General features: G+C 37.2%; 1 protein-coding gene across 2 annotated transcripts in view; it reads left to right on the plus strand.

The window, feature by feature from the left end:
• TRIP11 (thyroid hormone receptor interactor 11) overlaps window positions 1-17,557 on the plus strand; it is a 73,786-nt gene extending 56,229 nt beyond the window's left edge. Inside the window, exons 17-21 of one of the 2 annotated variants that reach the window (XM_023205487.2) lie at window positions 7,037-7,118; window positions 8,256-8,370; window positions 8,800-8,916; window positions 10,691-10,835; window positions 13,654-17,557. In XM_023205487.2, coding sequence (XP_023061255.1) covers window positions 7,037-7,118; window positions 8,256-8,370; window positions 8,800-8,916; window positions 10,691-10,835; window positions 13,654-13,874 — 680 coding nt within the window. In that variant the 3' untranslated portion in view covers window positions 13,875-17,557. The remainder of the gene's footprint in view (window positions 1-7,036; window positions 7,119-8,255; window positions 8,371-8,799; window positions 8,917-10,690; window positions 10,836-13,653) is intronic. The other variant, XM_023205486.2, reaches the window with a different exon arrangement.
• The last annotated feature ends 515 nt before the right edge of the window (window positions 17,558-18,072 follow it).

Raw genomic sequence — 18,072 nt, forward strand, 5'->3', positions numbered from 1 at the left:
CACTAAAGATACAAAGACAGGAGACAGGGATCCTGCCTTCAGGAGGTTTACAGTCAGGCAGGAAGGGAAGATGACATGTGTCAAATACATGCAACAAATGGTTTAGAAAGGAAAGAGCTATCCTTTGTACTTGGTGTTGGTAGCATGGAAGGGTAGAAAAGGCTAGTGAAGGGCTCACTTGAACTTACTTGAGTGATGAATAGGTATAGCTAAGAAGACAGAGAACTGGGGAAAACCTTTCTAGACAGAGGGAGGAATTCCTGTGAAACTGTTTACCATAATCTGGAAACTGGCTGAAGATACAGTTGACTAGTAATGACCAAGGGTGCTGGGTATGTATGCACATGCATGTGTTGGAGTGGAGTGCTGAGAAGGTGGAGGTGGAAGTGGGTTGCTGTGTGGAAATAAGAATCTCTTAGTATGGATCACAAGCACAAATTGTAAACTGAGGCTATGATGATAATATAAAAGAGCACATGAAACTAGGTAGAGACTAATCAATTAAAGAGTGTTTCTTATGGAGGCAGCAGATTCTCAGCTCCACCCAGCTGCTGCCATGCAAGAATGTGGGCCCGGTGTTGCCATGTCTTCAGATCTTTGAAGAGACATTGGAAATCTGCATTTTTTTGGTGAAATATCCCATTGAAAAAAAGTTAATTTCAACTTGTGGATTCAGGGGTATCTGTACAGGTTTGTTACATGGGTATACTGCTTGACACTGAGGTTTGGGGTACAAATGAGCTCGTCACTTAGGTAGTGAGCATAGTACCTATTAGGTCGTTTTTCAGCCCTTCTCTCCCTCTCCCTCTTCCCCCTCTGGTATCTCCAGTATTTGCTGTTCCCATTTTTGTGTCCATACGTATCCAATGTGTGGCTCCCGCCTATAAGTAAGAAAGTGTGTAACACGTTTAAAATTAAATATATATTCTGTCTCACATGCCAGAGGGGTAAAAATTAAATATATAACCACTCATAATATTTACTATTTTTAAAAAAATTAGTTCTGTTTCAATATGGAGAAATATAGTACAGATTTTCTGAATTTATAATAAAGGGTTGAGGGAAGAGAATGGTGAGGAAAAATAAATTCGATTCGGTTACATTAAAAATATTTATGTAAAATCAAGTGTACATAGTAATTCCGATGAATAATCCAAATTTGGTCTATATCTAATCCAGTAGACCTCAACCAATCACAGATTCTGATCTAGTGGAATTCAGATGAAGTTATACAGTATGAATAAAATTATTTTCCTAGGAGTTCATTGCTAAGAAGAGGAAGTTTATTTTTATTTTTAAGAGGCAAGGTCTTACTTATTTTTTTTTTTTTGTAGAGACAGAGGCAGGGTCTCTCGATATTGCTCAGGCTGGTCTTGAACTCCTGGCCTCAAATGATCCTTCTGCCTTGACTTCCAAAAGTGCTAGGATTACAGGCGTGAGCAACTGGGACTGGCCTAGAATTTTAAAAGATACTTTTCACTCAGCAATGAACAATTATGATTATGGGACAACAAAACATTTACCATATACTCTAGACCTTCAAATTCTGGGTCGGATACAGTTGAAAATAATTGAGTTAAAAGACAAAGCAGGGCTGGGCACGGTGGCCCATGCCTGTAATCCCAGCACTTTGGGAGGCCGAGGCAGATGGATCACTTGAGGTCAGGAGTTGGAGACCAACTTGGCCAACATGGTAAAACCCTGTCTCTACTAAAAATATAAAAAAATTAGCCAGGTATGGTGGTGCATGCCTGTGATCCCAGCTACTCAGCAGGCTGAGGCACAAGAATTGCTTGAACCTGGGAGGCAGAGGTTGCAGTGAGCAGAGGGTGTGCCACTGCACTACAGCCTGGGTGACAGAGCGAGACGCTGTCTAAAAAAAAAAGAAAAGAAAGACAAAGCAGATGCTTATAAAACTTAACCTCAAATTGCAAATAGTATGGTATCTTTTAAAAATATATTATTTGGGCCGGGTGCGGTGGCTCACACCTGTACTTCCAGCACTTTGGGAGGCTGAGGTGGGTGGGTCACTTGAGGTCAGGAGTTCAAGACCAACCTGGCCAACGTGGAGAAACCCCATGTCTACTAAAAATACAAAAATTAGCATGGTGGCAGGCATCTATAATCCCAGCTACTCGGGAGACTGAGGCAGGAGAATTGCTTGAACCTGAGCACCACTTGTACTCCAGCCTGGGCAACAGAGTAACACTCTGTCTTAAAAAAAATATATATATATATATATATATAATTTTATATGTTAAAAGTGATCTTGTATAACTTGAAATTCTGTAATAAAAAAGATCTAATATCTAGCTTTTGCTTTGATTATATTTAATTAAATGAAGAGGTTAAATTTCCTTATTAGGTTTAATATTGTATCATATTTAAATTTATTTTTAAGGTATCCAGATGCAGATAAGACACCAGATGCAATTTATTTATTTACATATATATATATTTGTGTAATCATCTTTCTAACATTTTTTTCTTCTATTGACTCCTTGGCCTCAAAGATGACAAACATGCAAAATGGAGGTGGTAAAACCTCACAAAATATTGACATGAAACAGTAGTATATGTGATACTTATTCAGGCTAGATTGAAATATGAACTTTTTAGTTATTTTAAGAAATTGGATGATAAGTACTAATGCTTTTTATAACACTTTACTATTTAGAAAAGTCACATTTGATCATTCAGTTGATTCCCTCAAATCCTTTGAGATAAGCATGTTCATTTTACAAAATAGGCAACAAAGTCTGGCCCTGGTGATAGGTCCATGATTCATGTCCACTTCTGACTCTCAAGTTCTCTGTTCTTTTTTTTTCTCAGTCAGGTGACTGTTCAGTAAATCTGACTTGAATCTTGCCTACAGGAGCTTAGTCATGAAATATCCAAATGACTTTGTAAGCAGTGTGATTCATTTTAAGATGTGGTATGATTCATTTTAAGATGTTCTCTGAAGGCAGCATTGTAGTGTACTGTCATTAATTACAAATGAAATGTAAAATTATGATGTGCTGATTTGTTGCAATCAGTTACATTTTATGTTCAATTTTATTTTAAACCAAATGTTGAAAAGACCATGGCACCATGTCTAGGTGTTCCAGAGAAGAGACTCTGATATGGCAAGTTTTACTATGTCATAGATGTAGAATAACTCTTTTTCTCTTTTTCCAAACTGGACTAAATGTCAGTTGCTTTATTGCTGAACTTTTAAAGTGCGCCCCTCCACCTTTTTTTTTTTTTTTTTTAACTTCCAAAAAATTATTTTGGCATGTGAGATTATTTCACAGAAATATTTTATTTGGCTTAAAACTCATTTCTGAATAACCATATTTTCTCTGCCCATATAAATACAGTTCTGATTTCAAATTTGTGGTTTGAATTAGAGTTCAGTTTTTGTAGAGAAATATTCAGAATCTCTGATGGGAGGAAAATAAGGGTGCCTGGAGAAAAAGAGGCATCTGTGGGGACCTTTGTAGTAGGTGTTTGACTTTCTTTTCCTTTCCAAACCCCTCATAGTTAATACCATCCTTTTAGCACCACCCCTTAAATTCCGAGTTTTCCCCCAGTCTCAAATATCAGAATACATTTAAACTACTGCTTGAGTTTAACAGCCCTTTGTATTCCACATCACATTAGCTCAGGGACAAACTGTGTGTTCTGATAGTGAGTTTAGGAAATTTTAACCCTGTCATTTTCGACTTAAGGATGTTTTGACTCTACCTTTCTGAATACAGAGACTTTAATAAAAATCATACCAATCTTAAGTTTTCATCAAGAAAGTATTTTTGATTTGGACTTTTAAACAGTTTGATGTCTTGATCAGTTTTTCATAGAGCAAAGTTAAAATTTTCTACTTTATTTTACTAAAATTTATATTAGGCTCAGCTCTGCTTTGTGGATTTTACTCTGAAGATGTCTGTCATTTCACTTTCTCTCTCTTTTTATTTTATTTTATTTATTTGTTTATTTTTGGAGACAGGGTCTCACTCTGTTGTCCAGGCTGGAGTGCAGTGGCGCAATCTCAGGTCACTGCAATCTCTGCCTCCTGGGCTCAGGCGGTCCTCCCGCCTCGGCCTCCTAAGTAGCTGGAATTACAGGCTCATGCCACCACACCTGGGTAATTTTTGTATTTCTTATAGAGACAGGGTTTTGCTATGTTGCCCAGGCTGGTCTCAAACTCCTGAGCTCAAGCAATGTGCTTACTTTGGCCTCGCAAAGTGCTGGGATTACAAGCGTGAGCCATTGTGCCCAGCCTGTCTTTTTTTAATAAGAGACAGTATAGTGTAGTGTTATATCCTGGTTATGTTCTAAAGCAGTACTGTCCAGTAAGAATATACTGTGAGCCATGTGTAATTTTAAATTTTTTAGTGACCATGTTAAAACAGTAAAAAGCTATAGGTGAAATTAAGTGTGATAATATGTTTTATATAGGGACAGGCACAGTGTCTCACACTTGTAATCCCAACATTTTGGAAGGCTATGGCAGGAGAATTACTTGAATGCAGGAGTTTGAGACCAGCCTAGGCAACGTCATGAGACCCCATCTCTACAAAAAGTCAGAAATTAGCTGGTTGTGGTGGTGCACACTGGTAATCTCAACTATTCCTGAGGTTGAGGCAGGAGTATGGCTTGACCCCAGGAGTTTGAGGCTGCAGTGAGCTATAATCATGCCACAGCCTGGGCAACAGAGCGAGACCCTGTCTCACATATATATACACACACACATATATTTTATATATAACCCGATATAACCAATTTATTATATAGACATGTAATCAATATACAAATTATTAATTTTAGAGGAAAGTAGGTAGGAGAGGGGAAATCTCAGAGAAAAGGAAGGTGGGGGTTGGGGGTAGGGTAGCTAAGTTTGACCTCTCTTTCTCTGCTATCTTTCTGTAGCCTTGGGGAGGAATGGATGAGGAAGGAGAAGACCATGCCCATCTTTACTGGCTCCTACTTTAGTTTGTGAGTGGGACGGTTAAGTCAAAACAGTAACAAGAGATTGACTTATTTGCTGAGTTCTATTTACATTCAGAATGTAGTACTAGAAAAGGCCCAGGTAACACCATGTGCTAGTAGTATACATGTGCACATTAGGAATCTAAAGTGTCTTTTACTGACTCAGACTTTAATAACAGTCCTGTCCACCCCCACCTTTTCACCCTCTCTCTCCCCTTCTCTCTCTCCCTCTCTCATCCAAGTTTAAATTCCTTACTGGAAAGACAGGAAAGGAAAAGTTTGTAGTAGATTTTCCAAATACAGACCTTGCTTTTATAATATGGTTATGGCAACCATCTCTGTTTTGGTAAAATTGGCCTATTATATGAATGACATTTTGCAAGTTAGATTTCTGCAATTTAGGAAAACCACAAGCCATCGTAAACAGTTAAACAAGATATTTTATATATGAATTTAGTACCACAAATCGGAATTTTGGGCATTGTACAGAAGCATTGTACAGAGCAGAATGAAAACATAAAGCATACCTGGCCTCATCTGCAAGGCTCAGAGGAAAATTCTTTAAGAAAGTAAGTTGGAAACAGAGACATGAAAGGTGAATAGGAGTTAATAGGCAGTCCTGATGGAAAAGAGCTTTCCAGGCAGGAAAAAAAGAAAAAAATGACAAAACATTTGCAGAATTCTTACAGTGGGAATTTAGAGTCTAGAAATATACCATACATTTATGGTCAATTGATTTCCAACAAGGGTGCCAGAAGAATAGTTTCTTCACCATATAATGCTGAAACAAGTGGATATCCATGTGCAAAAGAATGAAGTTGGACCCCTACCTCACACCATGCACAAAAATTAACTCAAAATGGAGAGTAGACCTAAATTTTAGAATTAAAACTATAAAACCCTTAAAACGTAGGTGTTGGGTTAGGTATAGTTTCTTAGATATGATGCCAAAAGCACAAGCAACAAAAGAAAAACTACATTGGACTTCTTAAAAATGGAAAATTATGCTTCAAAAGATATCAAGAAAGTGAGATGACAACTCACAGAATGGGGAAAAAAATGTTTGTAAGTCATATCTGATAAAGGAACTTGTATCCAGCTACTACTAGGAAAATACAGCATAATTCAAAGAAAAAGGTTTGTGGCAGAGTCTAGCATTTGGATGTGAATGTTTCTAGATAGAGCTCTCCTCTTCATTTCTTTCAGAACAAAAACTGATAATCTAGCTTAAAATTAGTGAGCATCTCTTTCAGCTCAAACTATTCATTTCTGGCATAACAGGTGTAAACTCCGTGTTTGACTGAGAGTTCCTTAGTCCAGAAATCCTTGCCCTGTGGCGTGGCTGAATTTAGGAACATGGTATCTCCTGTTGTAATTCTAGACTTTGCCTTTAATACTGGTTAAATTCCAGCTATTCCAGCAAGATTTTATGGATTTTGCTTCCTTTTAAAAGAATAATTTAAAAATAAAATAGTCCGGACATCCTTCTAAGTCAGTCATAAGCTATAGTATCTTGATTTGTATATTAGAGCTGATTATTATATTTTGCAATTTCCTTACCCCCAGAATAGTTTGTCCTATCCGCTGCATCTTGAGCCATGGTCTTAGTTGTGTTAGATACACTTCTTAGTCAGCTCACCAAAAACAGTCTGGCCAGGAAAATAGAAAAAGGAAAATGTTAAATTGTCCTTTCCACTTCCTCCCATTAAATAAGAGTGGCTCTGGAAATGTTTCATGCAAGGAGGCAGTGATGAAAATCTCTTCTTTGCTATTAAGTGTTTAAAGAGGATGAAAACCTTTCTTGGTTTTTCAGTGTTGTATTACAGAGTTGATTACTTTCTTGGGAGTAAACCATGTGAATTAATGCACTCTGGCTTCTAGAGGATTTCTATATGAGAACCTGGTTCCCTGGACCAAAGAAGAAATGGAAGTTAATGAATATTCCCAATTAGAATAAGTGTATATACTCAGAGGTTATAATAAAGATCTCATAAATCTCATTATATAGTCATCCAGACTATTTTAATCAGTTAATGGCTATCTTTTTTCACATATTTTACAACAGATGAGCTCCGACAAGAAATGCTGGATGATGTACAAAAGAAACTGATGAATTTAGCAAACAGCTCAGAAGGAAAAGTGGACAAGTATGCTTTTTCCTTTTAATGTTTGTATATTTTGTGGAAATTGCTTTTATGGTTTAAAAAAAAAACTTCTAAATGTAGATATTTATATGTGATTAAATTTTTCAAAAGCCTTTTTTCCCCTTACTCTGTAGTAAGGAAGGATGCAGCTTTAATGAGAAGTCAGCAGAATCACTTACCTTCTTTTATTTTTAATGTAGATTTTTTTCCAACTCTTTTTTTTTTCCTTAAAACCATATGGAAGAGCTAAAATATCACCTCAGTAAGAAGTACTTAGAAAATAAAAAATTTACATCTACCATTCTTTGTTGCTTCTTTTACTGTCCTTAAATGAACGTAATCTTGCTCAAATGTATTAGATCTGAAACCTCGGTATCTATGTAACAGTAGCTCCTTTAATATTTTTAAAATGTATATATTATTAGTACATTTTTAATAAATTTGGATGGGGAAATATAAGCATAACATTAAACACAACAGTCATCACCATTTAAGTTTCTGCTTCCGGTGAACATTGGCCCAGTCAGGCGCTTGGAATTACTAAGGAGGCACCACCTCAGTCAGTTACTGGGTTGAAGAAAGTGGGTGGCTAGTAAGTGAGGTTTTAAAAGGTATACATTTTGGGATGTTTGAAATATTCTTTTTTATTTTATTTTGTTTGAAATATTAGACTTGTCAAGATTTTTTTTTTTTTTTTTTTGAGACGGAGTCTCGCTCTGTCTCCCGGGCTGGAGTGCAGTGGCCGGATCTCAGCTCACTGCAAGCTCCGCCTCCCGGGTTTACGCCATTCTCCTGCCTCAGCCTCCCGAGTAGCTGGGACTACAGGCGTCCGCCACCTCGCCCGGCTAGTTTTTTGTATTTTTTAGTAGAGACGGGGTTTCACCGTGTTAGCCAGGATGGTGTCGATCTCCTGACCTCGTGATCCGCCCATCTCGGCCTCCCAAAGTGCTGGGATTACAGGCTTGAGCCACCGCGCCCGGCCTACTTGTCAAGATTTTTTAAAGACACTTTAAAATATTTTGTTTAGACTTTTTTATAAGTAAATATTTAATTGTTTAATATAATTAAATATTTCTATGTTTAGTGTTTGGGTGCACTTAATTTTGAGTTCACTTGAGCTGTTTCTGTCTTTATTTTCAGAGTCCTAATGAGAAACCTCTTCATTGGTCATTTCCACACACCGAAAAATCAGCGTCATGAAGTGTTACGGTTGATGGGGAGCATCCTAGGTGTCAGAAGGGAGGAGATGGAGCAGGTGACTGGATGATGAAAGCCATCTGAACACATTCATAACCCAGATAGTGGCTTTGTAGACAATTACTTCCTTTTACCCTATATAACTTTTATTGGGTATAATTTTCTCAGTGTGGAAATGGAATTACTATATACAACATTGAAGGGGCTGATTTGTTCAATATGTATGATAATAGTTTAAATGTTTTGTAACTTACAAACCACTTCTCATACCAGGATGCTGAAATGTTGAAATATCCCCAAAGTTTCATTTGAGATGGTGCTTGGGATGGCATGTTATTGTATTTGTAGCCTCTATCAGTAGGAAACATATACTAGGACTTGAACTTGACGAGCATGCTTTACAACTCTCAGAAATTATGTAAAACTGGTCCTTGTTTTTTTTTTTCTTGTACTGATAATATTTGTCTGTTTTAAAATAATCTTTCAGTTGTTTCATGATGATCAGGGCGGTGTTACCAGGTGGATGACGGGGTGGCTTGGAGGAGGATCAAAAAGTGTTCCCAACACACCTTTGAGACCAAATCAGCAATCTGTGCTTAATAGTGTAAGAACCAATTTTATTCTTGCTTAAGGTGAATAGTGAAATGACTATATATTACATTCACTTGCAAATAATCAGATTTCTTTTTTAAATTATTTTATACAACCCTTTTATTTTGAAGTTGCAGAAACTGAGTTCCAGAGAGGTGATTAAGCTTAAGGATAACAAGCCAGTTTTCATAATTTTATTGCATATAGGTTTTATTTTAACTTTATATGGTACTTTTATTTTTCAAAATATTAACTTTTCCTTTGTACTTGATCATGCTGCCATAGGCAGTCTTCTACTAAATTATGATAGCAAGTTAGAGGATTTATTTTATTTGTGTATATATGTTCCAAATCATTGAGCCAGTAAATACTTACTGAGTACCTGCTGTGAACTAGACTGTTCTAAGCATTGAGGATGCAGCTGCAAACTGGATAGACAAGGTGCCTGCCCTCATAAAACTTAGATTCTCAAAGGAGGAGACAGTTAATAAACATGAAGACACAGTGCCTGGTATGTTGTAGGCTCTAGATGAATATTAATTGAATTGAGTAGCATTATGAGTTAGAATGTGGAGTTTCTTTCTCTTAGTTTTTTGTTTTTGTTTTTGTTTTTCTGAAACAGAGTTTTGCTCTGTCGCCCAGGCTGGAGTGCAGTGGCACGATCTCGGCTCACTGCAGTCTTGGCCTCTTGGGTTCAAGCAATTCTCCTGCCTCAGTCTCCCGAGTAGCTGGGATTACAAGTGCCCACCAGCAAGCACACCCAGCTAATTTTTGTATTTTTAATGGAGACTGGGTTTCACTATGTTGGCCAGGCTGGTCTTGAACTCCTGACCTAGTGATCCGCCCGCCTCGGCCTCCCAAAGTGCTGGGGTTACAGGTGTGAGCCACCACACCCGGCCTCTCTTAGTTTTTTAATAAAGAGGACATGAAGGATAGGTGACTTACCCAGAGCTGGTTAAAGATAAAACCCATTTTACTTGGCTGTCATAAAATTTAATTTAAAGGAAAGGTCTACACTACATTATTTTAATCTCATAATGTTATTGGTGATCTTTTGCTGTTATATTCATTGGTTAGACCTAACTAGAAAATTATGTCTAATGTGTGTTTTCCTTTCATTTAATCTTTTATGTTTGTGTTAGTAGTTATTAAAATGATCAGATTCATTAAGTGCTATTCATTGATGGCAAGAAAAATAAGTATTATCAGTTGGCTAATTCTGACCATGAGGTGCTAGAAGTGAGTGTTACCATCAAAGAATATTGATTAAATTGTTAAATTTTTTGTAATGATGATCATCTATCTAAAGTGCTAGTATTTTAGGCTGGGTGTGGTGGCTCACGCCTATAATCCCAGTACTTTGGGAAGCCAAAGTGTGCGGATCACAAAGTCAGGAGTTTGAGACCATCCTGACCAACATGATGAAACCCCGTCTCTGCTAAAAATACAAAAATTAGCTGGGCCTGGTGGCACGCACCTGTAATCCCAGCTACTCGGGAGGCTGAGGCAGGAGAATCACTTGAACCTGGGAGGTGGAGCTTGCAGTGAGCCGAGGTAGCGCCATTGCACTCCAGCCTGGGCGACAGAGCGAGACTCCGTCTCAAAAAAAATAAAAATAAAAATAAATGCTAGTATTTTCAATTGTTCACAAAGCTGATTTGTAAAAAAATTATTCAAATGGCATGATTAGTTTTTAATATTTAATTAGAAAAGCTGGTACGTGTCCTTAGTTGTAGTGAATATAACTTAATTATCTAGCCTAATATAACCAAAACATTTTTTCTTAGTCTTTTTCAGAACTTTTTGTTAAATTTCTAGAAACAGAATCTCATCCATCCATTCCACCACCAAAGCTTTCTGTTCATGATATGAAACCTCTGGATTCACCAGGTAGAAGAAAACGAGATACAAATGCACCAGAAAGTTTTAAAGGTAAAACTAGAGATTTAATTTTTCTATAATTAAATCTGTCTGCCTAACCAGCTTTGAATTATTCCTCTGGAAATAATGGGGAAGTGGTTACATCTTTCTTGGCCACCTGCTTTCCTTTCTCACTAATGGTGCTTCTTGCTAATCCAAGTTAGATATGTGTATATAGTTTGAGAAGGGTTTTTCTCCTTTGAAAATTTAAGTGCTACACTCAGTAACCAAACACAGGCATGTTAATGTATATAAGCGCAGTTTAACAAACTGACTGAGACTCCAAGAATGTAGAAATCACTCTTTTATGTTGAAAGATCTGCCTAGAGCGGATGGTTGGTGGTTGTTAACATGTGTACATATTTTTCTGTCCCACTAAATTGTAAGGGTTTTATTTATGTTCATGTCATGTATACTGGCATGCAGGAAAATTTATCAAATTGAAATTGAATTGTAATCTGTTGGACTATAAATAAATTCTTTATTGGAAGAGCTATTTTCTGAAATCTTCATATTTTAATATAGACTAACATGTTTACTAATTGGACTGTAAAGGTATATGTTATATACTCATTTATGTCACACATCAGTGCTTAAATTCGGATAAAATAATAAAGAATTTATATTCTGAAATTTTTAAAACTTCTGTCATTTAGATAAATATTTCTATTTTTCTGGATGTGTATAGGAAGGGAAAGTAGTAAAATTTATCAGCCCTTTAGATAGTAGCTTTGCCTGCTAAGTTTAGTGAAAAGTCATAACTTTATCTAAGAGGTGTAGACTATACTGAAAACAGTTTTTCTTGTTACACTAGGTGGTAGCATCTTGAAATAGATTCCCAAATTCGTTATGGCAGGCCCTTTTCCTCCCTCTCTTCCCTTCTTCCTTTCCCCTTCTTTTCCCACCCTTCCTTCCCCTTTTCTTCCCTTCTGCTTTCTTATCCCTCTCTCTCCCTCCCTTCCCCTTCTTTTCTCTCCCTTTTCTTCCTCTTTCCTACCTTTCCCCTTTATTTTATTAAGTCCAGTGCCCAGCTTGATTTGCATTGATAGGATACAAAAGCTGGTGATGGTTTGGATTGATACAGGCTTTGCATGAACAAAGCAAGCTTAATCTTTAATCCTGAATTTGGAAGTGTGTCAGAGCTCACTAGGTAACACCAGAAGGTTGCCCAGAGTTTGGAAAGTTGTCATTCACAGGAAAGTACGGCTTGGGAACCCTAAGAGTGCTCAATGATAAGCAGATTTGACGAAATTGTCTTAGTGCTTTCTTTGCTTTAGGAGGTCTTTTTATTTGAGTTTCCCATTGCTGAAGTGGGTACCTTCAAAGGATTGCTTGTCTCTTACCATTGAAGCTGTTAGTGGTCTTGAGTATTAAAGCAGAATCTGTCCACTAAAACATTAGGAATTTACCTATTCCAATAAAAGGGAATTGTATTAGCCCAACATCACAGAAAAATAATCTAATCAAGATTGTTTTCAAACCTTTGACCGCCTAAAACATGATCAGGTAAGGTATGTATATATTGTTTTTTCTTCTGAACTGTTATTGTAATATGGGTTTGTTTTTCTTTATTATAATTATTTGGGGAAAATGTAACTCCTCAAATCCTTCATTATTCAGGTGGGTAAGTAAAGAGTTTGCCTTGCAACATAGATGACACCATTTAAAAAGCTGTTATTATGGTAAATGAAGTTCATCAGTTACATAACTGGTATTTAAGTATAAAACAAGAGTTTTAATGTTTAATAAAGTATTAGATAAGCATACAAATACTCTTCTCTTGCCTTTTCTTTCCCTATTCATCCCTCTTATTCCTTATCTTCTTTCATCCTCCTGTCATGTATAGCATTGGTTTTTTATCAGAAAATGTTTTGAGGCCGGGCGCGGTGGCTCAAGCCTGTAATCCCAGCACTTTGGGAGGCCGAGACGGGTGGATCACGAGGTCAGGAGATCGAGACCATCCTGGCTAACACAGTGAAACCCCGTCTCTACTAAAAATACAAAAACTAGCTGGGCGAGGTGGCGGGCGCCTGTAGTCTCAGCTACTCGGGAGGCTGAGGCAGGAGAATGGCATAAACCCGGGAGGCGGAGCTTGCAGTGAGCTGAGATCCGGCCACTGCACTCCAGTCCAGGCGACAGAGCAAGACTCCACCTCAAAAAAAAAAAAAAGAGAAAATGTTTTGAAATACCAAGAGTGAACATTAGTCAGATTTTAGCCATACAGATTAGTATTTGTGTTTAGGAATTGAGGCCTATTTGTGCTTTCATTTTTTTTTTTTTTTTATTTTAATTTTTTGTTTTTGAGATGGAGCTTTGCTCTTGTCGCCCAGGCTGGAGTGCAATGGTGCAATCTCCAGTCACTGCAACCTCCGCCTCCTAGGTTCAAGTGATTCTCCAGCCTCAGCCTCCCAAGTAGCTGGGATTACAGGCACCCGCCACCACACCCAGCTAATTTTTTATTTTGTATTTTTAGTAGAGACGGCGTTTCACTATGTTGGCCAGGCTGGTCTCAAACTCCTGACCTCAGGTGATCCGCCCACCTCAGCCTCCCACAGTGCTGGGATTACAGGCGTGAGCCACCATGCCTGGCTGTGTTTTCATTTTGAATTAAGAACAGTCCAAAAAGATGTGCTGAATACCAGTGTTATTACTGTCAAGGGAGAATTTGTTAGTTGATAAGTGATACATTAATTATTTTTATTTATCTGTTAATCAATTTAACAATATTACATAGATAACTTTTTTCATGCTATTACTTATATTCAGAGAGTTATTTCATTTTGACTTCTTTGTGCAAGATAGGAGACTAAATCCATATTTTATTCTTTAGATACAGCGGAATGCAGGTCTGGTAGAAGAACAGATGTAAATCCGTTTTTGGCTCCTCGCTCGGCAGCTGTGCCTCTTATTAACCCAGCTGGACTTGGACCTGGTGGGCCCGGGCATCTTCTTCTGAAACCCATCTCAGATGTTTTGCCTACATTTACACCTTTGCCAGCGTTGCCTGATAGCAGCGCTGGGGTTGTGCTGAAAGACCTTTTAAAGCAATAGATGATTCTCAGCCAGAGACAATCTAGCACTTTAAAGAAACCATGAACACTATATGTATGTACTTGATCACAAAGTGGCCTTTGGGAAAAAGTCATGTATTTGTTCGCAGTTATGCTTTCTCTGAATTTAATAAAAATATTCCTAATGCTTTTAGAAACTGCAGGTGTCAGGAGCAAGTGTTTGCTATATAATCTGCTTTATTCCTTCTGATTTGACCTAATTTAAGCTAGGAACATTTAATTTATCTTTTACCTTAATTTACAAAAATACGGACAGACAAAAGTACTAGTACCTGTATGGCAGCTTTTTATTTCCTTCTATGATTTCCGAGCTCATTTAAGCTAGAGATTGTGGTTTATCAAGAGAGTTGGGTTTTTTTGTTTTGTTTTTTTTAATGAAAGATAAAAAAAATACTAGTATTGGCTTCTCTGCATAGTGCCGAAAGTTGATTTGAAGCATATATTGATCATCTTTAGAGGACTTTGTGGAGACAGGCCAATAAGATTGTCGCTGGAAGGTGATAGGTATGTATTTGAGGTGAAGTATGTATTTGGTCCTGTGCAATATTATCATGTGTGTAGATTCTTTTTTTGTTTTAAATAGAGATGGGGTCTCACTATGTCGCCAGGCTGCCCTCGAACTCCTGGGCTCGAGTGATCCTCCCACCTTGGCCTCTCAAAGTGCTGGGATTACAGGCATGAGCCACCACACCTGGCCCTGTGTGTAGATTCATGTGACTGCCACCACAGGCAAGACACAGAAGACTTCCATTACAAGCATCCCCCATGTGGCCCTCTCATAATCATTGCCACCTCTCTCCCTGGCCCTCTCTCCTTAATCCCTGACAACCCCCAGCTGTTCTCCATCTCAGTCATTTTGTTATTTTGAGAATGTTATATAAATTGAATCAATATATAACCTCTTGAGACTGGCTTTTTTTCACTCAGCATAATCACCTTGAGATCCATCCAAGGTTTTGGATGTATCACTAGTTTGTTCCTTTTTATTATTGAGCATATAGTGCAGGTATATCACTTAGTTCTAGCAGCTAAGATATCTATTTAAAGATACCATCTCAAAACTAAATGTTTCTTTACACAAATTCATACAACTTTCATATAAGCATTAAACCATACAGCTGCATCTACATAAGTGTAATTAGCAATATCACTGAGCAGGCCACTTCCTGCCTCCGTCTGCAGTGTTGACATATGAGGTACAGCAATCCGAGAGTCAACCGTTCCCATCACGGTGGCCACTGAGGGCAGTGAAATCACTTTGCTAGCACCAGTACCCAGATATTTGAAACTTAAAGTATTTCTTTAATTTTTCATAAACCCATTATTTTAAAAAATCCCAACTTGAAACTTAACTGTATCTGGATGTTCATATTTTTATTAGTTGTTGAAGTTGTACATTTAAAAAGACATTTCTTGCAAATTTTGTAAATTTCTATATGCTTTTAAAATAGAAACATTTGTATAACAAGGAAGGAATGAAAATAAAACAAATTCAAATATGTGAATAGTCCTGGCTGAGGCCAGAACTGAATTTGGTTATTTGCAAGTTTTACTGTGATTAACTGTACTTTCTAATGTATTTGGAAGACTAGAAGTCTTAATTCCATGTTGATGGGTGAAACTTGTTTTTCTGAAAAATGAAGTAACTGAGAATGCTGCTTCAGAATGTCTTGTATCTCCTTAGATAACTAATTTATATTGCCATTCTTTATTTACTATACTTTAAAGGAAGTTGTCATACAAGTTCTATATTAGAACTGTCAAACTGCCTCCTCTTGGGTTTTGCCTATTATTATTTCTCCGTGAGTTGTTACTCCTTGGTTTTTATATGCTCCTAACAAGGATACTTTCACTGACTATCCTACATTATTTGCTGCTTGCCACTGAAATTTCATTTCAGTGTGGAGAAATGAAATACTACTTTCTAAGTTAAAAAAAAAGACACATGGTCCTTTATTTTTAAGAAATAGAATATGTAAAAAAATTTTCTCTTTTAATTTGAAAAAGAGATACATGGTTGGTATTTAAGTACTATGTCATCATATTTGAAATGCCTTTTGTGACATTTTTGAGTATTTCTTTCTCTGACCAAAACAACTTGTCCCCCTCTCATCCCAGAGTTTAACGTAAGTTTAAAAGCTGTTGTGGGTGGATTGCATAGCTAAACATCACAGAGCATGATATTAAATGGCTGCTATTTAAATAAGTATGTGACCTTGTCCTAAAGCTATAATACTGGCCAGGCACGGTGGCTCACGCCTTTAATCCCAGAACTTTGGGAGGCCGAGGTGAGCAGATCACTTGAGGTCAGGAGTTCAAGACCAGCCTGGCCAACATGGTGAAACCCCATCTATACTAAAAATACAAAAATTAGCTGGGCCTGGTGGCAGGCGCCTGTAATCGCAGCTACTCGGGAGGCTGAGGCGGGAGAATCACGACCCCGGGAAGCAGAGGTTGCAATGAGCAACCACTCCACTGTACTTCAGCCTGAGTGACAGAGCAAGACTCTATCTCAAAAAAAAAAAAAAAGCTGTAGTACCTAATGTTTTCATTGTGTCATTGAAACTATAGCTGACTGGTATGTATACTAAGTGTTCGTTGATCTAAACCAGATACAAGTCATCGAGTTTTCTGAAACTTCGTTGTGTCAGAGATGAACCACCTGCTCACTGAACCGTCTTAGTAACCAGACAGTGATGAAGCATATAATTCTAATGTTGGCTCAGGACGTTGCTAACAGTGCTTTTAACTGCAATGTTTTAACTAGAGTAATTTTTCTGTTTATTTCTCTATTCACTCAGTAGAATTTGTGGTTGAATTCCACCTTCGCTGCCATAGTTTTTTTACCACATTCCTAATGGTTTTCAACCTCTATACTGTAGTAGAAAATTCATCCAACTACTGAATTTAGTTTTAGCATAATACTGGATCAAATTGTTTGAATTTTCATTCCTGTCATTTTTGCTTTTTAAAAAATGAAACAAAACTAAACAACAAAACCCTAGGAAAAAAGGAATGGCTTCTTTCCAACTAGCCAATTAAAACGTCCAATATCTCCCCAAATAAAGCCTTAGGTTTCTTTTAACCTCTTAATGGTTAATTGAAAAGAGTACAGAAACTATCAAAATACTTATCCAGTCACTGGGGGGAAGAGCTGTGTCTTTAGGGACCGGAGAGTGAAACGCTATTATGCGTCAAACTTAAAAGCACTTGAACCTGATTTTTAAAGACAATGAGGTTTTCCACATATCGAAGTATTTAAAACATCTTCCATCCACAAAAATTTATCTTTTAAGTTTTGTAAATATCAAGTAAGTATAGATGATATTTATTTTATATATTCCTGTGGAAGAAAATGCTGCTTTAATGTTCTGACATTTGTGATTATTTGCCAGTCTTTACTTTTTAATTTATTAAAAAGTTAAATACTAAGTTTTCTCTATGTAAAACAATTTAAATTGTCTTTTGATTTTTAGGGAAATATCTAAATGTGGGAAATTTCCAACGCAACCTTAACATTAGGTTGTGTTATTTATAGAGCTAAAGTTAATGCATTTTTGAATTTCTCAGGAGCACTGCAAGGCAAAAAAAATACTCCAAATAAAAATGATATATGTAAGTTGGCAATGTCTTCATTCACAATAAAAAAATTTTTAGCAAACAGCTGCTGACTTTTTCTTTAGAAATGACTTACACATGTTGTTTGTAGCAGTAGTTGATGAACTATTGAAACTCATGTCTTTATTCACCGGATGTCTGCTATTAGGATACTGTTTGAGCCTTGGAAATTTTAAGCATGAACAATTTATAAGATGCTTGAGATTATGTATGAAAACAGGATTTGAAAATCCTGTTTTTTTGAAAATCCTGTTTTCATACATAATCTCAAAAATTCTGTTTTCATACATAAACTCAAGCATAACCTCATCTCAACAAAAATACAAAAATTAGCCAGGCATGGTGGCACAGGCCTGTAATCCCAGCTACTCAGGAGGCTGAGGTAGAAGAATTGCTTGAACCTGGGAGGTGGGGGTTGCACTGAGCCGAGGTCGCGCCATTGCACTCCAGCCTGGGTGATAGAGCGAGACTCTGTCTCAAAAAAAGATTAAAAGAGGATCTGAGAGGTTTTAACCAGCCTTTTTTTTTCCTTCAGAGTGTATTGTATGCACATCATTGGC

This window comes from Piliocolobus tephrosceles, chromosome 6 (genome assembly GCF_002776525.5).
Source record: "Piliocolobus tephrosceles isolate RC106 chromosome 6, ASM277652v3, whole genome shotgun sequence".
NCBI classification, from domain to species: Eukaryota; Metazoa; Chordata; class Mammalia; order Primates; family Cercopithecidae; genus Piliocolobus; species Piliocolobus tephrosceles.